Source organism: Gallinula chloropus (assembly GCF_964237585.1).
Source record: "Gallinula chloropus genome assembly, chromosome: 13".
In the NCBI taxonomy this organism is placed as follows: domain Eukaryota; kingdom Metazoa; phylum Chordata; class Aves; order Gruiformes; family Rallidae; genus Gallinula; species Gallinula chloropus.
Genome location: NC_140098.1, coordinates 4,162,402 through 4,188,816, shown reverse-complemented (window position 1 = coordinate 4,188,816; position 26,415 = coordinate 4,162,402). Strand labels below are relative to the sequence as shown.

Sequence of the window (26,415 nt, the reverse complement as noted above, 5' to 3'; positions counted from 1 at the left end):
GGCTTCACAAAGTCTTTTAAAATCACTTCTTCATTCTATTACACATGCTAAGCATAACAATCAAAACCTAGCATACCTTTCCTCAAAAAAGCCCAAACCCCCATAAATTTCACTGGAAATTCTACACAACAGCTAATAGAAACCACACTCACATCTGCCCACACAAATAAATCTGCATCCGTTAGGATGAGCCCAAGAGAAAAAAAAAAAAAAAAACAACCCATTTTTTACTTGCAAGGTCCTCCCCATACCTCAAAACCAGAAGCCCTTCACTTAACACTGCCTGAGACTATTTTGAGTGTCATCAGTATTTTAAATTCAGAGTAGTACCAAACAATGTAATAAATGCAAATCACCAACTAAAAAAAATCCCCAAACCCACAAACAAACAAGCAAAGAAAAGTGACCCTTCCTGTCCTAGACCAATTTGTCTTTATGCCTCGCTGCAGTATAATGGTGAATGAAAGGAGCTTCTGGCCATCTTGGGCTTGGAGTTCAGAGACAGGTACTGCAACATCCCTCTTGGCATCTCAGCACTACTTTCACTTTGCAAAAGCCTCTGAACACACGATGCAAGTTCTATTAGCTTCATCATCATTTTATGACAGTTAATAACCAAACTGTGCTCAGTGCCAAACATGACACAGGAGAAAACAGAGAGGGGTGGGGGCAGGAAACCTGCTGGGTTTGGATCTGCTATTTTAAGTAACAGGCAAATACTACTTTAGCTTCTGCTAGAAGCAATGCACATGCTTCGATTGATAAGACTTGAACAAACGCACACCAGAATGAAGGAAGTGAAAATGCATGCACTGCATCTCTTGAAAAGGACACACGTTCCCCCAAGGCAAACATCAGCTCCTAAGATTTTACCCCAGATGCTACCCACAGCCGTCCACACAGCGATGGCTGGGGATGAACATATTCCTCTTGCTCACCAAAACATTTCACTCACGCACACGGAGTATCAGATGGTAACCCGCGTTCCTAAGCAACTCCACGCTCACTCCACATTCTCCCTACTGCCAGGGGTAGACAAGAGGTTTTAATCACCAATTCACACTGCAGCCAACACCAGAATCCCATCATGAGAGGCGTGGGCAGCGCTGCACTAAGCAGCATCAGGCAGCCTCAGCCCCCTTTTATCTTCACCAAGGTATCCAGACTGCAACTAAAATACAGCAGTGGTACTTTTGAGTTGTTTATAAAGACAAGGGGTTTTTTGGGGAAAAAAATAATAAAATCCTGACTTCAACATAAAATGCTTGCAAACACAAGCTAAAAATTTATATTCCTGCCAGCAGGTATGGAAACATTCTTTTAGAGGTACTGAGGGTTAAACTTTTTTCTGACATTTATAATATTCAGTGCTGGAAAAAAATCTCTGCAAAGAATAATTGCTCCCACAGGGACCAATCCATGGGTCACAGTTTTTTGCACTTGACAGCAAGAGAGCCTTGAATGAGATTTTCTATAAAACCTAGACTTAAGCTTGCAGCATAATCACAATGTTTGCCCTAGCTCTAGAAGCTGAACTAAAGCACCACTTCTTCAGTGTAATTATTCCACACATGTTCCAAAAACCCATGGGGAAATTTTATTATTCAGAAGAATAAATAGGGTAAAAATAAATGGTTTTTAATTTTAGCCAATTTTTACACTCCTTATGAATTTTCATTTTTCTTATGCAAGTTTAAGTCCATGGGAGAGAGGATTTGCCTTGAAGAAATAATTAAACTTTCATCTTCAGTTATGCTTCTTAGCAAACACACAGCCACCCAGATAGCACATAACACACAAGTACTATTCAGTGACACAGAATGCCAACATAATCACCAATGCTTCATAATCTTCCTTTCAGATTCAAATTGAATATTTGAAGTTTGAACTTCGATTCAACAACCCAGAGTAAGCAGGAGTGCAGTGAGGGCTGAGGTTACAAGGCTGGGGTCCCAACATAGAGCTTAATTTGCCCCCAACACTTTTTCAAATACTTGAATTATTCTTAGAGAATAATGGAGTAATTTGTCACACAGGATATGTAAACCTACTGCCTTAAGGATAATAAAAGATTTCAACACTCAATTTGTTACGACAATGTCTGAACTGAGTTTAGGCAGCTGCCAAAGTCAGAATTTTTCTGGGAAGGGAGGCCAAGGGAACAGGGCTCTGTCCCGTTCAGGAGGATGCAGGCACATTTTGCATCTAAGCCTACCCATGACACCTTCTCCAATTCCTGGAAGCATTTCAACTCTCCTTTCTTAATGTGGGGGCCAAATAAATGACTACACAGGTGCTCTGTAGGCAGGTCACAAAACCTGCACATCCCCAAGCTCACTGGAAAACAAGCAGCACCCTGTTCACTGGGACCCACCGATCCACTCACTGGCCTCATCCATCCCCACAGCACCTCTGCAAGCACTGTTCCTTCTTCCCAGAGCTCAGGCTGTTTTCCACCACCTGAGCTGGCCAAAGAGGAGGACAGAACAATCAAACACCAACAATGGAAATCAAAGGTCAGTGCAGACTGATGGGCTGAAATGTAAGGAGGGAGTAATTTTCAATGCTTATACTAAACTGAACTAGGACCCCAGAGAAGAGCAGTTTAGCAATCTTTCTAAAGATGCCAAAACTAGATCAAGGGGCCTGCTGTGGGTAGTAAAATCATCAGTGATCTCAAGTGCCAGAACCAGCATGGAAATGAAGCACGAAGTGATAAACTACCAGAAAACAGTTACAACACCCATTCAAGAACTATTTCAAGCAAGAGAGACATCTTTGCATCACCAGCCCCAAATAACCAAAAAGCTCACCCTGCCTAAACAAATTCTAGACCCTAGGAAAGGACACAAACCTCTGATCTGCAACAGAGACAGTGTTGGCCAGGGCATTCCTCAGTTAAATGGCTTCTTGACCTACAATTCTGACTTCCTTCTCACATAGACAGAATGACTCCTGCCTCTCCCAAAACCAAATGACTCTTCCCTCAACACAAACTACTCTGAAATCTCCCCAAATCTTGCAGGATCGGGAACCCTGATGCTGTTGCCATTTCCAACCCAAACAACATACGAGTCACAGACACTCTCTCCTCCTCCAAACACACTATGAAGAAAAAAGATTATGCTGAACAGTTGACCCAATGTAGTATGTCACACCCAGTGACAAACCCTCCCCAACAGCAAAACTAGAGATGAGACAGGCAAATAAACTACACCTAACATCCTAAACTTAACCCAATCCTAATGGATACACCTTGCACCAAGACAACACATTTTTACAAATTATCTGCTAACCAGAGGGAAGCATGTCTGCCTTCCTCTGACATTCAGTGCTGGCCAAGAGGACACAGCAGGTTCATTCTGCAACAAGAAAGCAGCAGAAATCCTGTTCAATACTCCCGAAAGAACATTTTACAAGAGGATTGTATCAAGTGAGAAGTGATGGCAAGTGTACCTTACACTAACAGATTAACTTGTGGAGCCTTCAAATATCACATATCTCATTGGTTCTCTTACATATACAGGGTTCAGTAGATGAATCAGAAGACACAGAGTCAGTTGTCAGCAACGCTCTTTGTATCCCTGACTTCCCAAGACTGCCTCAAGGCTCAATTTGATCTACTCAGGAAGAGCTGTTGAAAGTAAAAGCCAAGCAACCCAGAAATAATGTTGGATTTTGAGGAGTTCTCAAGAGGGACAAAATCCTTGTAGCAGAAACATCACCTCTACTGTCTAATATGATTCAGGATACTCCCCAATCCTAAATTTCACTTAGAGCTCATTTTCCATCACTTTTGCCTAGTAAATCAACCTTCTTTTGCCAAGCTATAGGACTCAAGCTTAGATACATGTGCTGTCTTCAGCACTGCTCAGACAGCAGAAATGCAGCTTAGTTGGGTGCAAACACTTGAGCAAACCCTAGTTCTCTTGCATCTCTCACCAAGACGTAGATCAAACAAGTTACAACACTTGAGAGTAACACAACGTTCTGCAAATGAGACCAAGCTCATCTGCATGGTAAAACCAAACTAAGAAAAAGGCTACTATACACCATCCTGTAATTATAGTCCTGACCTTGTGTTTTTCACCACTGTTGATACTGGGTAGAACAAAAAAACCTACTACCAGGCAAAACAGCAGCAGCTCTGCATTTCTCCCCCAGAGAGATGCTGCAAAAACAGAAAACCAAACAAAAATCAAACAAACAAAACATCAGGGTAGCTGTTAGAAACACTGCTTAATAAGCTGGAAGGCAGCACTTGCACACTATGCTGATGAGGATGCTCTAAGAACCAACTTGGAAAAGAATTTATGCAGAGCACATGCCAGCAGCAAGGAACAGTGTGTGACAGCATGTCAGGAGGTATTCTACCTACTTCCTTCAAGTTGGGCTTCTAGTCTCTGAGCATGGCCATTTAGCAATTCTGGTCATCAAAAGATGAGGGCCAACAAACACAAAATTCTGATCTCACTGCTTTGACAGTAATTAGCAAAAATTATTGAACTAAAGCTCACAGTGAAGATAAAGCCTCACATATGGTAGAATCTTTACTTTTGACTTGTCTGAACAAGCATGAACAAAATCCACAGCAAATAATAATCAGTTCAGCCTGCTGTCTTTTAAAATGAGTTTCATTTCACATATCCCCAATCTTAGCTTGTCATTAGTAATGCTAATTAATTCACTAGATTCAGTAAAAACTGAGATCATTGGTAATTTGAGAAGAAAGCTTGTTCTTTCCTTAGCATAAATAAGAGTAATACTCACACACAGAGAAATTAATATTGCTTGTAATTTTCAATCAGGTTAAAAATTTATATAAAAATTGCCAACTACCTTTTGATTTCCAAAAAGACACTAAAAGGGTAATTGCAAATTCTCACAGCAAAAACTAGATTAACAACCCTGTAAGGACAAACAGTGACACAGCATTTAAAGTTGGGCTATACCTTCCTAGGCAAGCAAGTCCAGTTCTGTTCACACATCCTTCCAAGCTCTAGCTCTGAAGGGAACCATCTTCTAAACCCAACACAGTATTTGTTCTTTGCATCTGTGGGCTGATAGATGGTTTTATTTTAAAGTTCTCACATGGTCCGATTCCACACTTTTTTTGCAGAAGATAAAACCCAATTATGTGGAATTTCAATCACAAGTCACAAAAGAGACCTGTGCAATTAAACAGCACTCCTCTGCACAAAGAGCTAATTACAGTGACATCCAGGAGGTGAACCAAGCTGTGCCCTACTGAAAGAGGGAACGTAAGAGCTTGCCACAGGACCTCCTGCAAAAGGAAAATGTTGAGAGGTTGCTGGGCATACACTTGAACTGCTGGGCTCCCTCACAGCAGTTAATACAGTCCACCAACAACCACTGTGACCACAAAGACAGCAGTCTAGGCAAGTCAGGTCTCAGAGGTTCCAGTGCCCTCATGTTGCACTCCCCAGGAGGTTTCTGCCCCCAGCATTTCTCCTCTCAGCTGTGGAGAGGGGCAAGTGGAAACAGGTACATGTCTACAAGGGCTGGGACAGCTAGAACCTCTCAATGTGGATTTACGCAGAGCAGCCTTTCTAAAGCAGATCAGGTGCTGAGCCAGGAGGTGTCCATGTTCAGGAGACAATCCTCATCTCACTTCCTCTGAGTCAAGTGTGTGTACACAAGCTTTTGTGCCTCTGTGTGGCACAGAAGAGGAACAATGCTCAGGGGGTTTCTAAACCAATTTTTAAATTCACGTTTATTTTAAGACTATTTACAACCTTAATTCAGCTGGATTAGGAAATCAGCAGAGACAAACTAATTTAAAACATCAAAGGGCCAGCTGTACCTGAGGGAAGACAGACAGGAGGGGAAGGCTGCAGGAAGCATCTCTCTTAATCCAGCTGCTTTTTCCAGGAAGGATATTATGCCTGACTGCGCTCTGGGCACTGGACACCCGAGATTCAGTGGCTCACTCAACCCTAGCAATTAGCAGCTACCCAACGTGCTGTCAAAGCTGCACTGAGCTGCCTACCTGGCCCTGGGCCACTGTAGGTCACCTTGTACAACTTGAGGAAGTTCTGGGTACCCCCGAGCTGCTGCCTCCCACACCGCACGGGACACAAATCCAGCACCTCAGACAGTTGCTCCCCTGCCAGCCCGGCACGATCCCTGTTGAACAGAAGCTCCTGGGCTGCTGTGTGCTGCGGACACTTTGCTAACACCAGAAATTGCTGCTGATCCCTTTCTTCCTTTGACCTTTCTACTAGAACTAGATATAAAGATGGACAAATAACACTGGGTAGGGGACTGTCTCAGAACCATAACACGGCCCAGGCAGTGGGCAAAACAAACCAGTCCCACCACACAGGCATGCAGAAACAAAGCACAAACAAGTGGATTTTTGTTTTTTAAAGTGCAGTGAAACAACACATTCCTCCCCTTTTCCAGACGTTTTTCATGTATTTTAAAGTTTTAAATCCAGCCTTTTGCTAGCAGTAACCTGCATTTAAAAACCCATCACCTCTAATTGTGAGGCAGGTTTGGGAAACAAGGCAGTCAAGCCATTTTCAGGCTACACAATGCTACCAGCTGTTCAAAAAAAAAAAAACACCAAACCCCACATTTCAGTAACTGAGCAGACTGACATGCTGCTTGCAATTAATGGGAGTCCTGGTGTCTTGTGTAATAAAAATAAATCCTATACACAAATACCTGTGAGTGTCACAGCACAATGCAGAACCATTCCCATGTCAAAAAAAGCGAATGTAAACAATTCACCCATGTAGTTCTGTCAGCTGCAATGGGTATTCTTGTTTACTATCCACACACACATGAAGGACTTACAATGGCTAAGCTTGAGCTGAAATTCTACATACAAAAACTGGATCATGAAAACATAGAAATATTTTTAAAGAAGATTTGCTGCAGAAGTGACTTTCTTAAGAACACTGAAAGAAAAATATCTACCAGGAGATAGGAACTGGCAAATCTTGATTAGCTAAATAATCAGCATTTTACTAAAAGCAAATACCAAACAGAAAATAGAATTATTCTGGCTATTTTCTCCTTTCTAGTGAAATAACATGTATGTTTTATTTTCAGTTTGTTCCACTAGAGCAGAGGAGAGAGAGATAAATGAAAGATGAGAGCCATAATCCATGAGAGCACTCTCAGACTTCCACAGATAGTGAAATTTAACATTCACAGATATGACAGCAACTCATCTCAGAGTCTAAGCTCTGCTTCGGAATCAGGGACAGCACTAAAATGAATAGGGATAAAGAACTCCTATCAGCCTTAGCTGGTAAGAGGCAAGGTGTAAAAATAGTCTGCAAGCATTGTAAACCAAGAAGGAAAAAACCCTCTGCAGCCACCTTCTTGCAATTTTCTCATTTAAATTGTTATTACAGCAGAGTGGAGTTTAGTATTAACTGCTACAAAATCCCCCAATTATTTGTATGGTTGTACAACCCTAAAGGATCTGCTGCACTATATACAGAGAGGGAAGCTGTACAGTTATACACATGGGGGGCACATGGCTCTGAATAACGCCCAAGTTCCCCCTCTGCAGCCCCATCCGGAGAACCAGCATCACAGCCAGGAAGGTCTCCAATGGACTGGTGGCCACCAGCTGCTGCGAGCTCCTAATATTCAGAGATCAAACATTGCCCTCCATCTTTTGCACCAACCTCAGCACCAAAGCATTTGAAGTCCTAAGAAAGAAGTGCAGACAAACCTTACAGAAAGGAAAGCAGAAATGCAGAGACAAAGCAGCTGCACCCAGCAAGCCAACAATGAAACCAGCAGTGACTGACCAGTGCCCAAGAGCTACAGGATCCTGCATCCTCTGAGCAGGTATGGTCAGATCCTTCTTGCTTTGCTGCTTTCACTGTTGGAAACAACATGCAAAGTACCACAACTCTCCTCTGACACAGCACAGCATACTGCCTGCCCTTTGCACTAGCTAACCACTCCTTTTGTTTTAGAAGAGCCCATTCTACAGGATCCACAAGCCTGGGTCCTGATGCTGTGTACTGGATTGGGAGTTACTTGCATGGTAAAACTCTGGTGCTCCTGTGGTCAGCAGCTGCAGGGGGTTGAGGGATAGTCAAATCTAAGGAGGTCTTGGAGAAGTGAATGAGTGTTTAGGCCTGCTGCAATGCTGCCCAGCAGCAAGGACTTTTAAGGAATTCAGGGCAGTGCACACACTCCTATCACAGGGTCTTCCGCGCTAATAAGTACAGGATAAAACCATACAAAGACGTGCAGTGCATTCAATAGCTCCATGCCCAATACTCTCTATGTAGGAAGCTGCTCTCCCATTACCACAGCACACACTTTCATGTCATTCCTCAATCGAATCAACAAGTCCAAGTAGCCACCCCGATCCCCAAACTGTTCTCTGCAATAAAACAGGGAACAAATGAGGAAATGCACAGAAGATTCATAACTATCTGGTAAATACTAAGTAGATGAACAGGCAACACTCTGATAAACACTGATCTACAGAAAGTACCTCAAGTGCTTTAGAGCACCCTGAAATAGATAGTTGTAGGTCCTTTCAGTGTGTATGCAGGTATCTAATATACACACTGGTGTATATTATATGTGTGTGTTTGTGTGCATAGATTTACACACTCTATAAACAACTTTGCTGGAATAATTTCCCTTGTGCTGAAGAGATTTCTTTTATAATTTTGCTATATTCTAACAATATATTCACTACAGAGCAGTTTCATAATTGAAAGCCTTTAATTAAAAAAGATTAATTAATCATGAGATAAACACAAATACTAAACAAACTACTTCAGAGAAAATCCAAAATCTGACCTACCAAAATGATTTTATATGCAATTACACATGCTGTGAATTACTGTTTGTAGATAATTGCCTTGGCTGCCTCCGTAAAGTCAAATGCCCATGTGTTAGAGTTAAATAACATCAAACCAAAAAAAAAGTCAGGGTTGATTGGACTTGCAGTTAAATGCACTCATCTTTTAAATATCTCAGCATTAGTGCATTACTGGTTCAGAATCATTTAGCAGCAGACCTTAATCAAAGAACACTTCCAGTGTATTTCTGAAACTAGCTTTCAATCCTCAAAATAAAACTCTGTTATCTAGAGATCTCTCCATAATCTACTTAATTTCATTCAAATTACTTCTGAGAGAATAATCCCAATCCTAGAAATATATCTAGTTTTATATAGTGTTGGCTCTTAGATACATTTCTGAGAGTATTTTAACATGTTCTTGCTGTATGATGAAGTAAAATGACTCATTTTTTGTAGACAGCCTCCTTAACCAAAGAAAAGGCAGTGCTTAGGTCCTACATGTAGTAATGGAAAATTTTAATTGCCTTTGGGATCTCTGGCATTATTCTTCCTAGCAGACGGGGTCAAACCAGCTTTATACCCAAAACCACACATGCTATGCTCCATAATGTTAAAGAACGATGTAAAGCAATAGGAAAAGGGGTTTGTTGGCCACATTTCAAGAGGTATCTATATTCATTTCAAAAATTCTCAATTCCACAGCCATCAGTGGAAACTGCTAATGCACCTGAGGAATTAGCTGAGAAATCCTGCCACACAATTCAGAAATCTCTCACAAAGGGAGAAGAAGGCTTAGAAACATCAGAAAATAAAAAACTTCATTAACTTTTACTTGATCTCTTAAATACAAGTGTGAATACTTTTGATAAATCTATAAAGACTACGAATTTTCATTTTCTCTACACTCCAACTTCAAATATACCAAAGCTGCTCAATGCAAGCTATCTAATCTATTGACAAATATATAAACAAACAAAAATCTCTACTATTTCAATGAAAAGTGACTATTTTGGGATGTTATCTATTTCTGGATCTTCGTAAAGCTCCTTTCCTAGATTACTTTAATGGGTCTATCTGCATACAGAGTAGAGATTTCCTAGACTATTATCTAACTCAATTTATAAACATCTCAACTACACCTTTCTTGTGGTAGCAAGAAATGTGTGGAATTGACAGGTTTACACTTTTAGGACCCTTTTCCCCCAAGCAATACAGGAACAGAAACCAGAGCAGGGTTGAATTCTACCAGGAAGAGAAACTGAAGCTCTAATTATAGTCTCCAAGGCAGACACTACAGAGGTAGTCTGCCAAGACCTCTTTCATTACTGAAATAACCTCAAACTCTTTCAAGAAGTGCAATCTATCAAGACATATGGAAGAACAGAAGGCAATTTTAAATAGGCTTAATAGACAGTCACCCAATTATTTTATTTATTTCTTTATTTACTGTTTTAAAAGATGCAAATAATCTTTTCAAAAGCTTGATGTGTATGCAAGAAGCTAACCAGAGAAGAATCAAAGTCCTGGAGTGAAAATGCAATATACCTCATAGGCTTACAGAAGACTATATGTATGTTTATTTGTTGTGTGACATTTAAACCAAACTCCTGGTATCATGACATTTAAAAGCACTTGAAAACAACCTCTGCTCTATGGAAATCTCAGATTACTGTTGACATCCAGAGCCAAAATTTCACTATCAACATATATAGCATAGGCAGTGAGTAAAATACACACAAACACGAGGTTCATTAATAAAGTTATGGGCAGAATATATACAACACAATTGTTTTTACCCTGTTACCTGGAAGCACATGTAACTGCAATTTGATGTACAGTCAAATTATAGGCATGAGCCTATAGAGTCTGTAGAAACGTACCATTTAAATGCAACATTAGTTTTTCCATGCTGCATATGTTCTAAGGGCATTATTTGCTCTCCAAGCTACTTTGAAATGCTGATGACAAATGCTGAGGTCACTTTATTTTTATCTCACTGGGTGCTTACTAACATTTGAAAAATTACTGTCAAGAATCAACAGGAACTGAGAGATGGCTGCTATTTTATATTTCTTCATTATGAAAATACTTTGAAAATTGAAAATACTGCATGCAAGCTAAAAATAAATGGACTGGTGATCAAAACTGTACTTTATAAGGTAGGCTGCTGATGATCTAATGTAAATATTGATTTAAGAGAGGAGGCAATGTTTTCCTTATATCTAGACACATCACAACTGTATCAGTCAGGAGCAGCCAATCCTTCTTATATATGCCCCTACAGCATGTTTTCTTCAACATAAAGACACATCCTGTATTTTTATTGACTTCTTAACAGCTGAAGTAACATCCATTACATTTGTGAGATGAGCTCCTTGTACAGGCTAAGCACAGGTAATGCCAACTTGTAATTGCAGGCAAAATGTAATAGAAAACAGCCTTTTGTAAGGTTCTTAAGCACTCACACATGCAGTCTTTTAAGCATAACAAGCATGAGGGCAATGTTTATCCATAAACACCATTTTATTGGGTGGCTTCTAAGAATAACAGCAGCTAGTTCCTAAAGCATCTGTAAATTACCAGAACTCCAGGAAGCAAATTATGCTACACTAAACCAATCACCAAGAAAATAATCAACCATCATCAAATACATCTTTGAAACTGATGAAGTACAACCTCAAAATAATAGAGCAATGCTTACAGTCTTCAAAAAGCAACAGCTCTCAGTCTCAACTGAATCAATGCGACTGCTCTGCCCCAGCTATTGCTTCTAAACCTACTACACAGACTTTCCCCTTTTTATTACAATTATTGAAACAAATCTTACCTCTCCATCTCGTATTCTTTCATACCTGCTTTTACTGCCTTCATTACCTGTAAGATACACATTAACATGGGACACTCATAGCAGGAGAGAATCTCGTATTTATAAATTTATGACTTATAGGTTCCTCTGGAGATACTCAGTTATGTTCCAAAAATATCATCTGTACTTAATTTCAATTTACATCAGTAGATACATTTTAAAACTACATTAGAAATCAAACTCATTTTAATCCTTCTAAATGCCTGCAGTCTCCAGCAATAAAGGAAGTTTAATTGCCAAACTACTATATCCTAATGAAAAGCAGCTCATCAAAATACCAATGCTGAATTCTGAAAGCTCTGCTAACTTGGCAGAAGTCCTTTTGCTTTTACGAAACGCCAGCAACAGAACTGAACTGGAATGTACTACAATGGGGATTCTCGTTTACACTTTGCAACACAAGCCAACAGAAAACTACTACAGTTAACACTGTTTTACAAACACTAAGTCTAACTTTTGTTCTGATTTGCTAAGGTTTGCACCAGTTTTACTCTTTTGCCTGTTCTGTATTATAAAAGTTTTTGGCAGCTGCTCTACAGAAGAAATTCTTTCAGATCTGATCAGATTATTCAAGGATGATGAAGGACCATGGAGAATGAATGCAAATGACTATCCACAGATTTTGTAATTTTACAATGTTCACTTTAAAATATTTTTACACTTCACAGTTCAGAAATCTGAGGAGCAGGAGCTAAGACAACAGTTGTACCAGGCACCTGATCCACTACTTGTATCTAAGCTCCCTCTGGTCATCACTCAGAACTCATGGTATCTCTGCATCACTATATGGACTACAGGATTGAAATCCAAGCTGTGTCATCGATACCAGGAAAGCAACATGACTCCACTGGTACAGTGCTGGGTCCAACCTAAGTAGCCTTGCTGAGAGCCTGGATCTGTCTTTGCCATGCTGCTATGTCCACAGAAGAGCATTCATTGCAAAGAACTGTACATGGGGAATGTCCCCATCCCTGAGGAGCAACCTAAGTAGTCCCTGCACTATCCTCCACTGTGCACAGAAATACTCTTTCAGTCTGTAAGGATCTGGTGAGAGTAACCTGCTACATAAACTTTTCACTGCACATGCTGACACAGGCCAAAAGAATAATTTTCTTGATCTCTTCTTTCTCCATCACTACACAGGTATTTACACATACAGGGCAGAGAGACTGCAAGCAGGTCACTGTCTGCCGAGGCTCCAGCTCTTATCCAAAGCCACACTTCATTTCTCACACATCACAAATGCACCAGTGAGTTCAAGGACAATGCAAGGTATATTACTGGGCTGTAATAGGAGGGATATTATCCTCTTATTCCTATCCAGCCTTTCCATTATTTTATTACTAAGCAATTCAGGCTTGCTGGGAACATTTTCTGAGTAACACTGCTAGACTAAGAGGAAAAATTATTAAGAGTAAAGGATCTATTACCTCTTTATGAGCTTCACTGGAGATTTTATTGGTGTAGCGCAGAACTTCCAACTCCATGTCTGTCTTAATCACACGACTTGAAGAAAAGTAAAACAGATATCAGGTTAGGTTGTAACTTCAAAGCTTAAGGACATGAAATACCCCCCCTCTCCCAACAACAATATACATCACCTATGGTAAAATTAGATCAAGTGCACCTCAAGAATGAAGAGCTATTACAGTATTCATGACAGCAAAGTTTTGTTGGCATTGATTCACCATTAGCAAAACAATCTCACAAAGGAAATCACAAGCAGTTCAAACAGCAGCCTGCATTATTTTAATACTAACAAACAAGTGGTCCAACCAACATTTTTTTTCAACACATTCTACAATACATTAGAAACAAAAGCAATGTGTTTCTGCATCTGCCATGGCTCAAGCACTACTTCAAACAGAACATTCCTACAAGCATACTCGATTTACTTTTTAAACACAATTTGAAACTAGTTTACATAATGTAATTCCCAGAGCTCTAGAATTTCTATTCAGCACAATCCCAACTCCCACGTATTTGCAGCAGCTCAAAAGGAAGGGGGAAGGGGGACAACATATGGGGATGGACACAATGACAACAAGGACACAACACAGAAGAAATGCTACTGCTGTTTGGTACTACAAAAACTACAGCAGCAGTAATTACAGCCACAATGTCCATTCACTTTCACATGCTTCTGGACCAAAAAAAGCCCAAATTTCCACCATCCTGTTCTTTATGCCTTATGAGATATTGAATTTGTGTCTATTTATGAGACTTGATACTGTGTTGTGAACTCCTCTCAAAAATTTACCATTAAACTCTTACCTACTTACACTGTTTTCTATCATGTATCTCAAATCAAAGCAGCTATTTAGTGCGACATGAACAGTGAAGGTGAGATAGTTCCATACTTTCTATGGAAAATCACCTACTCTTTCAGGTGATTTCCTAATATTTCTCATGCCCATCTCAAAGGCAGCCATGAAGTACACACTTAATGTTTACAATGAACAAACCTACATCTATTGAATTGCATGAAAATATTTAAATTGTATTTTCCAGCTCCCCTCCAGAGCTTGCAGCAGTTACAAAGTGCCATAAGCGTTATATTTTGGAACTGTCACCAAGACACCCCCCCTTTTTCATTATAACATGTTCCTACTCACACAGCTGTATAAAATGATTTACTGTATCTCTGCTCCTGTAGTTTGTTTTAATGAGTCCAGAAACAGGTTTCTCAGCCATCAGTGCCTCTGATGTGCGATAAGAGCATTTCCCAGACACAGCGCCTGCATCACTATACGGCACAGCCACTCCCCTTCCCACACAACTTTTCTGGTAAGATTAAAGGTACCTTTGTAAAAATGCTGGCATCAATCAATATGCTCTTACAAACAGAAACACAGTAGAGGGGAATGGATTGACATTCTTAGTCAATTGGAATAGGACACAAAACAGTCATTATGCACATTGAGAATGAGAAGTACAAGGTTTGAAAGCACACACCGGGCTGAAAATATTACACTGGGATGGTCTAATCTGCTCACCATGGGTGAGGAAACAAACTTCTGCTTCTGCCTTTCAGCCAAGACATAAAGAACAGTAGTAGATCAAATATATTCATGTTAGAATGAGCTAGCAAAGGCTAATATATTATTATTTTTTTTAATCCTGTTCTTCAGAAGACTGCACGTGCTAGCAAGAGAATTTAATACTTGTTTGATGTGCCTTCGTATTACCTTCAGCATACAGTATGTATCCCTGATCTGCAAGTGCCTGAAATACAGGTTGCTTCATAATTCAGATGTCTAATCTCTTTATTGGGATATTCTAGCAATACAAGTTAGTAACTGCTCAACAGCAAGTGGAAACATTATTAGAACCTATTTTACTTGACTAGGTCACAAGGCTTCAGGGTCAAGACATTTATATTAGCTCATAACTTCTCAGGTATCTTTTTGCATACACGAATTCATGCTCAGCCTTAGACAGAGTTTTTATGCAATGCATCACTTTCATTTACACAGGGTCAAGCACTGAAGCATTTTACAGAAAATATTTAGCCATTCCAAGACTGACAAAACCCACTACCCATCCTTTAGTAAGAAAGAGAGGCAGGATGTACGATTGTGCAGAGAACACAATCAACTTCACCCTGCACTAGATACCAAAAAGCCACTGGGCTCCCAGGCTGCCTGCAGGGGAACTGCTGACAGAATTCCCACCAGCACATCTGGGTAACAGGAGGTCATGTATTTCACTGTTCTGATGGAATAAAAAGCAACACTCTCCCATACCAGGTTTAAGGTGTTGCTGGTCAAGCACTGTGGTTAGTGCTGTGGTGCAATCTCATTATCATCCCTCCCCACATCCAACATACGGCTCAGAAGAAAGTCCAACCCTTGTTCACAAATGTGAACTTCAGTGTTCTCTTAAAAGCAGCTCTTGGACCAGTTACACACTCTGCATTATTAACATTTTAATGGGACCAGTTACACACTCGGCATACATTCATTAACATTTTAATGGGAACAAATAATTTCCAGGCTCTAGCAAATGCAATTGCAAAAATGTACAGATTCAGCATGTAGTGTGGTTCTCAGATTAATAGCCAAATCACTCAGTGCAGTCAAGTTAAAATAGAGGCACAAGTCTACTACTACCAGGAAAATTATAACTTCCCTCCTCACCCCGAATTTTACCATTGTAAAAACATTTTTTCTTCCTCACTCTCCCCTTTTACGTACATTCTGTGCTTTACTTGCACTTGCCACATAAGCAGGTGGTCTTTTTATGCATGTCAGTCACCCAATAGGAGAGAGAAGCTTTAATGCAAACAAGCATCATTTCAGTCACAAAATTAAGTTTGGGGATTTTAAGTGGCTGGATCCCAAATTTCATGCACAGCCTACTTTCCTTGAATGAAGCAGTCAAGAGCATACAGAATTCAAGGCAATTACAAGGCTGAAACTTGCATAACTCAACTACATTCTGCTAAACCAGCACTTTCTTCAAAGACAGACCAATGTTTGCTTCTCTATGTGCAGTCCCAATTCCTGACCATACTGCCAGAAGTATTTGTTCACAATTACCAGCTCAGTGTTTATCAGCTGTCTTGTTTTGTTGGTTTTAGTACATTTGTACAACCTTAGTGGCTGATTCTCTGACATGCATGGAAAATATCTGGGTACGTCTGTTCCTCCTTATCCTTCTGGAAACATTATATTTCTATGCCACCAAGTAAGTAGAGATGCTGCCCACATAGCCAGACTCTGCACTCCTACCTTCTCTTCATCATTTTTCACCTCTGCTGTTACCTTTCCACGTTTTATTTATAGAAATTTCTCTACCACAGTTGATATATTTATGTTCTGCAAGGCTCTGCAGAAACACTTGCTAACTGAATTAGCGTCAGAGCGAGTAAACGTAGTAATGCACGTACGCAATGAGAAGCATTGCAGTACAGTTCTGAAAGAGTTGTGTGAGTTTATCTTGAAACAGTTAAAGAAGATGTTAAAAGTTTTAAAACATAATTAAAAAACCCTCTGAAAACACAAAAAGCATATGCCCAACTTTAAGACATGAACATACAGATCGCTTTCCCTGAAGAAACAATTGTAGCTTTCCAAAGTAATGCAACACACAGAGTATCTGAAATCTTCCACGCATAACTATCACATCCCATTTTCATTGAAGTTACAGGAAAATACAGTATATAGAGGCACAAAATGAGTCATACTTTGCTAAATGTTTATCTTCTAGCACCACCATGATTATGATAGACAGACATTGGTATATTAAAGTAACAAAAGGCCATTTTGCTAAGTGCTAGTCTAGAAAAATTTTGTTGTAATTCTAGGGAGATAATTTAGACAACTTTGGATTTTGTCTTCTGTTAAATGGTATTTTCTTCTCAAAATAGTGAAATCAGTACTTAGCATATACATTCAGAATCAAATTTGAAACAGGAGAGCTGAAATTTAAAATCAAAATGTTTAAATGTGTTTGGAAACACAGTTACACAAAACCAAAACCAGGTGAAAACACCCTCTGCAGACTGCTGAAATCCAATCTAAGGTCAAATTCATTTCTGCTTTATCCTTATGTTTCATAGCAAGTAGTCAGAAAACGCTGAGATCTTGAAAAAGGATTCTTAATCACAAACGCTTTGCCCCTTGTCAATACTGAACCATTTCTTCTGCATTTTATTAGAAGCCTGTACAATACTAGAGTACCTTTCGTAACTCACAGTTCTCCCTGGCTGATTCAGAAAGCTCAGCCGTTTCATCTCTTGCTGGCAGTTTTGACAGCATGGCATAGATCAGAGTTTTTCTGGCATGTAACATATAAAACAGAGCAGTTCAGAACTTGCTGAATTTGAAATAATACACATCCATGCAAGCATGTGATCCAAATGAAGCAATTTCCTAGCCTGGAATATAACCGCCAAAAATTTCACCTTCCTAAAAGCAAAATACTACTTAATTCTAAAACTACAACTGCTTTCCAAAGAAAGTTTCCTAGGCAATAACTTGACATTCCAAGGAAATTTCTACTTCATGAAGTTATAATACATTGTGGTGGTTTGACCCTGGCTGGAGCCCAGACACCCACCAAAGCCGCTCTATCACTGCCCTTTTCAACTGGACAGGGGAGAAAATATAAATTGAGAGGCTTAGGAGTGGAGATAAGGACAGGGAGAGATCATTCCTCAATCAGCGTCATGGGCAGAACAGTCTCAACACAGAATAAAGGAAAGAAAACTCTAATTTATGACACTGCCCTGCACCCCCAGTGACACCAGAGTCGGGTAATGAGAAGTGTGACCAGATCTTAAAGCACCTCCCACACCCCTCCTTTCTTAGCAGACTGCACTTTAGTCACAATTTCGCTACCTTCCTCCCCCGCATTGTGGCACAAGGAGGGGCAGGGACTGGGGGAATGGGGGTTTCGGTCAGTTCCTCATGAGCTATTTTCCTTCGTAGCTTGGGGCAGCATTCCTCACACCCTTCCCCTGCTGCACCGTGGGGTCCCACCCACAGCAGACAGTCCTTCACGAGCTTCTCCAATATGAGTCCTTTCCCACAGGGCTTCAGCTCTTCACCAGCTGCCCTGGTGTGAGTCACTGCTATGGGATGCAGTCATAAATCACAGGATGTCTCTCAGTCTCTCAGGCCCAGACTGCTCCAGCCTGCTCTTCCACGGAGTCACAGGCTCCCCCACAGCAAACCTGCTCTGCTGCGGATCTCCCTCTCGCTCATCTCCGTGTCTCTGTCTCTCTCCACGGGCTGCAAGTGCTGGCAGAGGCTTGCTCCAGCGTGGGTCACAGCATCTCCTGTATGTCTCCCCTGCTCCAGCGTGGGGCCTCTCCATGGGCTGCAGGTGGGGTCTCGGCCTTCCCATGGGCTGCAGTGGGACATCCGCTCCACAATGGGTTTCTCCAGGGGCTGCTGGGGCACCTTTCTCCCCAGCATCTGCGGTGCCTCCTCCCCCTCTTCCCTGGCCTTGGTGTCTGCACAGTTCCTTACATCTTCTCACTCCCTTCTCTGGCAGCAGAGAAGTGGCTGCTTGAGGGGGTTTTGTGTCCTAAATGTGATTCCCAGAGGCGCTGTGACAGTTGCTGATGGGCTGGGCCTTGGTCAGCAGTGACTCCGGCCTTGAGTCAGCTGGTGTTTGCTCTGTGGGGCCTGCAGAGAGCTGCTGGCTGCTCCTTGCAGAAGCCACCCCTGCAGCCCCCAGGTCTCCACCAGAATCCAGCCACGCTACTACAACATATATGTGGCCTGTCATTCACATACTGATTTTGCCAGACAATTAAATCGTAACAATGGCCATTAATATACTTCTGACTTAAAATGAAAGGCACCAAACTCAATAAAACCATTTAAAACATTCTGAATGCAAAATCCTATTGGGATACACCCACGTGTGCTGAGAGAACTGGCGGAGGTGATTGCTGAGCCACTCTCTATCATCTTCAATAGGTCCTGGACTACAGGAGAAGTGCCCGAAGATTGGAGAATAGCCAATGTGACTCCAGTCTTTAAAAAAGGCAAGAAGGAGGATCCCAGTAACTACAGGCCAGTCAGCCTCACTTCTGTCCCTGGAAAGGTGATGGAACAGTTTGTTTTGGATGCCATCTCCAAACAACTGGAAGAGAAGAAGGTTATGAGGAGTAGTCAGCATGGATTCACCAAGGGGAAATCGTGCTCGACCAATCTCATAGCCTTCTATGATGTCATCACCAACGGGGTGGATGGAGGGAGAGCAGTGGATGTCGTCTACCTTGACTTTAGCAAAGCTTTCGATACTGTCTCCCACGACATCCTGATAGAGAAGCTGAGGGAACAAGGGTTAGATGAGTGGACAGTGAGGTGGGTCGAGAACTGGCTGTCGGACCGGGCTCAGAGGGTCGTGATCAGTGGAGTAGAATCTGAATGGAGGCCTGTGACTAGCGGTGTTCCCCAGGGCTCGGTGTTGGGTCCAGTCCTGTTTAATATCTTCATTGACAATCTTGATGAGGGAACAGCATCCACCCTCAGCAAATACGCCGGTGATACAGAGCTGGGAGGATTGGCTGACACGCAGGAACACTGCGCTGCCATCCAGCGAGACCTTGACAGGCTGGAGAGCTGGGCTGGGAGAAACCAGATGAGGTTCAACAAGAGCAAGTGTAAAGTCTTGCACCTGGGGAGGAACAACCGACTGTATCAGTACAGGCTGGGGGATGACCTGCTGGAAAGGAGCTCTGTGGAGAAGGACCTGGGGGTCCTGGTTGATGACAGGTTGGCTATGAGCCAGCAGTGCACACTGGTGGCGAAGAGAGCCAATGGGATCCTGGGATGCATCAGGAAGAGTATGTCCAGCAGGTCGAAGGAGGTGATCCTCCCCCTCTACTCTGCGCTGGTCAGGCCCCACCTGGAGTACTGTGTCCAGTTCTGGGCTCCATGGTATAAAAAAGACAGGGATCTCCTGGAGAGAGTCCAGAGAAGGGCCACGAAGATGATTAGGGGCCTGGAACATCTCCCCTATGAGGAAAGGCTGAGTAAGCTGGGTCTGTTCAGCCTGGAGAAAAGAAGGCTTAGGGGAGACCTAATTAGTGTTTATAAATATCTTAGACTTGGGACGCAGGGGGATTTGGCCAGCCCCTTTTCAGTGGTCTGTGGGAACAGGACGAGGGGCAATGGCTGTAAGCTGGAGCACAGGAAGTTCCGCACCAACATGCGGAAGAACTTTTTCACAGTGAGGGTGACGGAGCAGTGGAATAGGCTGCCCAGGGAGGTGGTTGAGTCTCCTTCCCTGGAGATATTCAAGTCTCGTCTGGATGCCTATCTGTGTAATGTGAGATAGGGAGCCTGCTTTGGCAGGGGGGTTGGACCCGATGATCTCTTGAGGTCCCTTCCAACCCCTAAGATTCTGTGATTCTGTGATTAAAATGAAAATTTTGACCTATTAAAAATCCTACACATTCTGAAACTGCACTGATGATCAAAAAAACCTCTTGAGGTTTCAAGGTGGCAATTAGATGTAGATGAATACGGTAGAAGATTGTTCTCAGCATGTGATAACAATAAACATTAAAAAAATAATATATAGTAGCATATAATAAAACAAGCTACAACAGTGGTAGTCAGGGTGTACAGTTACCTATTTGTATTTTAAGATTTTGAGCTTATTTGACTTAATTAAGGATTTTTTGCCTCACTTCTAGATTAATACACACATCAAGCTTAGATAAAAACGTAATTCAGTAATAAAAATCCACTACATTTCTTTCTTCAGTTATTTTCCTGAATGGAAAACTAGAAATCCCTATCTATAGAGCAAGCATAAGGACAAATTCCCCAAGGCTGACCAAAAGAGGAAAACTGGTAAAATGCAGTAGCTGTGCAAGCTACTAATACACTTAGTCCCACTCTCTAATTTTGTCTATTCTAGATAGGCTATAGCCAAATTCCCCTAGAATTACAAAGTACAGTTACATGAATAATAATTCAACAAAATTAATGCTGTTAAAATAAATCCTGGAGAAGTAATAACACCTTATTAAATATTACCTGTTCTGACAGTTTTCATCTCCCTTTGATTTTCGCTGCTAGAATGTGAATTATCCTCAGTTCTTTTCCTATTCATTCAAATTCACATTTACACGAATGTGACTTAACTCCAAATGCATTCTATAAAAATGTATATCCAGACACAATGCTTAAGAAATCTTACATAAATTCTCCTTTTTTCACTGCTGTTACCTAACCCTGTTTTTACTTTTGCACATTATTTCAACCCCTTAACATGAAATCAGCTTAAAATTAAAACTCACATAGTGAAGTAGGAGGCTTCTACTGAGGGAGCCACTCTGAAGCAATGGTACAGAATTTAAGCACATTCAACAGGACTCAAAGAAAAAGATTCTATGTTACTCACCATTCTGCAATTTCAGGGTGAAGGACTTTGTTGTTCACATTAAATCTACAAAAAAGAAAACAAACTCCAAATATTAAAAACCAGCCAGACACAAAACAGCAGAGACTATACCTTTTTTTTTTGAAACTGTGCCTTCTCTAAGGATGTGAAAACTCATGAAAGCAAATATTGAACTGAAATTTAGTATATAGATCAGTACAGTGAGGAGAACGTACACACTCATTTTCATGTGCAAGTATTTAAGTTTGAAATACCCAAGACTAAATCAGATCATTTTAAGAATGTGCAGAGAACAGAGTAATGGTGTGTTCAAGATGTGTATTAAACTTCTTTTGACAAAGATGAAGTGTTATCAATTCACTGCTATAAGTGTGGGTTGGACCAGCTCGACCTCCAGAGGTCCCTTCCAAATTGTTCTGTGATTTTAACTCTGCTCCTCAAACACCCTTCAATGAAATTAAACTCAGTGAATTGCTAATTCCATCCTTTGCTTTATGCCTGTCGATATTTACGTGCACAGAACATGGCATGTGATAAACAAGTGTGCTTAGAGGACTGTGAAAAGGAAACAACCTCTCCTTGTCTTTTCCAGTCTAGAGAAGAGGCAAAGCAAGAGCTTCCATCTCACCTTGGCCTCAAACACCTAACTATTTCTCTGCTTATTTTCCACATTAGCAATTCATGTATTCTTGGAACTATTTTGAGCCTCTCAAACAATAACATTACAGTGGCCAATAGAGTAAGAAGCTGAGTAATTAAGTGGAACACAAATGGATTTTCAAGCATTGTTCAAGGGTTTTTTTGCTTACAATTTAAATGCCCGAGGAGTGTTCTGCATCAAAGATATTTTTGTCTAACTCAGACTTTGTTGGCTCTTCAGTTAGGGAATTTAAGGGAATTAAAATGCTCAAAGGCTCCCAACAGATCTTCAGAAGAATGTTGTAAGGCAACAATCCATTTTCCCACATTTTTGAAGGAAAAATTAAATCTATTCCAGGTTATTAACCATTCTTCATACCTCAGAAGGGACCAACTAAATCACAAATCCAATTAAAAAAAATGATTTGGAAGTCACTTCTGATTGTATGAAGGTCTCACTGCAGAAGAAAAAAACCTATGCTTCTCTTCCTCCAGAACATGCACTCATAAACTTACAAAATCCTAACAAGGTGAAGGTTAATAGCTTCATGTTCCTACTCCAAGACAGAAAACAAGAACTTATCACAACACTCAACAAGGACAAGCTGTATGCTATTCACTACTATGGGTATTAATTAGAAACCACTGGAAAGGCAACACAATGCCAAAAGTCAGAAACCCCAGAACAATATGTTGTTAGAGAATAAGGTTGGTACAGGCAAACTAGAAAATCTGCAGAACCAGAGAAAAAGGGCATTTTCTCAATTTAATCATCACTACCCCAACACCTATTTCCTCTGGAAGAGCCAGTTAAACACAGAATTATACAGAAGAAAATACGTGAAAGACACAGTAAAAATCAATCTATAAAACCTCTATTAAAAACCTGAGCTCTCAGTTTGGCTGGAAAGGATACCAACTGATACCACCACAGAAAGCCAAGACACAGAATTAAGCTGCAGCTGCAACAGACAGGAGGACTTTCAATAACTGTCATCAGTAGAAGACACAGAAAACAGATCAATGAAGGCAAACGTATGGGGACACTGCAGCACTGCAGAAAACTCCAGCACCATCTCTATGCAAATAAGACAAGTATAAACCACGTTTATTATGCGAAGAAAAGAAAAGGCAGGGAATGGCAGGTACAGAAGGCAGCTGGCAAACTTGGAAAAGTCACATCTCATCTCTTAAGAACCCAACACATGCACTTTAACCACAAGCACAACTGGATGAAACCAAAGGCAAATCAAACAAGTAGAACTATGAACCTCACAACAGGAGCTTGTCTCTCATCTGAGCATCTATTATTGAAAAAAAATAAGCAGCATCAGCTTATAATAGTTCAACTATAACTCTTTTCTAAAAGAGCTTTCAGCAGCGCTGTATCATCTCTGCCACAGTCCCTGGTCATTACTTATCCTGGCTCTAAAATCTCTGCCTGAACTGCCTCTGTGTTGCCAGAAACACAAGCTTTACTTAGGGCTGGGATCACATGTGGCAGCATCGTAAAATTCCACTTGCTGCCAATTGGGGAAGCTAATTAAACACACAGAAAAGCAACAGGATTAAAACAAGGGGGTGCTGGGGGTCATCAGCAGAACAGCAGTTTTCTCTCTCACCTGGAAGACAGACTTTCTGATACAATGTCAAATCTAAAACAAGATCTTAGACCTCAAGGACACAGCATCCGTTCCCATTTGGAAGAGGATCTGATCTATTGCATGAAATCAGTGATTAAGGATCGAACTGTCTCAAATCCACTGAGCTTGTGACAGCTGTGTGTCCTGTGCGAGTGGCCACAAGCCACCTGGCTACAACTGCCAGACTTACAAAGCTAGAGACTCAAATTACGCTTCGCTGGAGTTACCAACAAGCCAGCTAAACAAACCACATCCTAAAAGTTACTGGCTAAACAACAAACTCAAGGGAAAGAGCTTGTCATCACTAACAGGAGAACACAATAGTGTTTAATTCACATCATTTGTGCACAAAGTCCTACATAAAATAACCTTACCTTCTCCATTCAGCACAGTTTTTATCCTGCTAGACAGTAAAATCTCACTCTTAGAAACCATGCACTGCCCTAATGTCAAGAGGATCATGGAGAGCAATCAAATTCTACATTTTGCTGCAATTTGCAAACTGACAATACTCAGATGATGAGCTACATGGTCTTGAAGAAGAAAACAAATTGACATTTTGCTGGACTTGCAATCCATAAGGTGTTAATGCTCCTATTTAATCAACACAGAAGTAAGAAACACTATACCGAAAGGCATGTCCAAATTGATTTCATACTCAGTTGTCCTTTAACATGCGAGACAATTTCCTTAGTTTGAAAAAAAAGATAGAAATCTACTCCTCCCATGTAATAACACTGTATAATGAGACACTTCCCTGTAAATTTGACAAATACACTCCGTGTGCATAGCATGATAAAAATCTATAATGCAGCCATAAAGGATGTAGAAAATTTCTACTTTCCTTCAACATGGAGAGCATTTCCCCTCACAACTGACTTCACTACACAACAGGGAAGAGGTCATTTAGATGGTCACCCAACAAATGCAGTTCTGAGCAAAAGGAATTGACTCAAAAACTTGAAACACTGGGTACAGTATAATTTACACCAGTTGATTCTGAGGATGGAAAAATGTCCCAACTCAGCTAGTGAAGATGTATTCCACACTGCTTTAAATTATGTAGTGCATTACTGTTTATCCATACAGGTTCAAAACTCATTTTCTATATGGTGAGCTACATCACTTCAAAGCATTTTTACAATTGCTACACAACCAGTACATAATTAGATGCAATAAATACCTGCACATTTTCCAGTCTGAAAAATGGGTCCATGAATTAGGTGGGGAGGGGGAGGAACTAGCCTTTATTAGCAAACAGAAATACATATTTCTATAAAACAGTGCATTAGAACTACTTTAGAAATCTGCCCATGGCACTGAAGCCATCCAAAGCAACTGACAGCAAGTGATTTCTGTGGGATTCGTAACAGCTGCAACCCCAGCTGACCTGAGGGGAGTCACCACGAACACCATCAGTAAATGGTCCAGATCTCCAACATTCCTACCCCAGGCTGCTCTCTCCACAGAACCACAGTACTACTCACAGCTGAGCAGGGTGATTTCCCAAGTACTGTCATTCTCCATTTCTACAAATTGCAGAAACATACCAGCTTTTTTTAGTACATTGTACTTTGCTATATGAGGCAGCTATACATAAACTAATGGAAACTGAGATATATTTCATTATTATGGGCTCTATTATCAACATAAAATCAAGCTTGATTGTGGATTACAGGACAAAAATAACAGGGATGATCTTCAGGGTGAGCACAGAAGTAACCCATGACTGCACTAGTCATTTTGTCTATTTATGACAGTGGAAAAATTAATCAAATAATTTAGGCAATTATGTTTCAGAAGAAGTTCAAAAAGTAAGGCAGGGAAGTAACATCATTAGGGCAAGAAAAAGGCAGCTTTTGACAAGACCAGATGAACAGCCTGCAGAGAGAGCAAGATTCAGCTTTTCCAGGAAATGATACATTATTTCTATTATTATCCATTTAAAAAAAAAAAAAGCCAACCAACCATCCCACCACACACTGGGGCACAGGCAGTCTAGGGAGAAAAAGACAAATGGGAGCAGGAGGAACACAATAGGGCCCTAGCAAACAAATACATCTTAGCCAGGTAGCCTGAAAATGGAAACAATCAGTAACCCAGGAATAAAACACAGCATCATAGCTAGGGCAGAGCCCAGCCCAGCAGAAGAGACGGCCAAAAATGCACAGTCAGGAGCAGACAGGCAGGAGGGCAGTCTGAAGGAACACACTCCTCAGGACAAACTCCATGGCTGTAGTCCTCTCGGAAGAAATCAAACCACCCCAAATATATGTGTATCTATAAAGGAAATGTTTGATAGAGAAGAGGTGGAGAAGCAGAGATACTCCAAATGGTTTAGGTCTGTGTCAAAAATAGACATAAAACAAGCTGGTTTATATGCAGTTAGCAAAACCTGAGGAGATCAGGATTTAAAAGGAAGCAGTGATGGCTCTCCACACGCCTGCTGCTGGCACGCAGCTCTCGCGAGAGATGTGACAGCCCTGGAGAAGAAAGAAGCAGGAGCCACAGAGATCAAGGGAAGGCTGGAGCGACAAGTGGTTCGAGGACACACTATCTGTCAGAAGAGAGCTGATGTTCAG

General features: G+C 41.0%; 1 protein-coding gene across 1 annotated transcript in view; it reads right to left on the bottom strand.

Moving 5' to 3' along the window:
• The window catches only part of PEPD (peptidase D), a gene marked incomplete at its 5' end in the record, with an annotated part of 132,918 nt that overhangs the window by 80,808 nt on the left and 25,695 nt on the right, over nt 1-26,415 (bottom strand). The window contains 3 exon segments of the mRNA XM_084269906.1: nt 11,640-11,686; nt 13,109-13,184; nt 21,552-21,596. Of these exon segments, the coding sequence (XP_084126032.1) occupies nt 11,640-11,686; nt 13,109-13,184; nt 21,552-21,596 (168 nt within the window).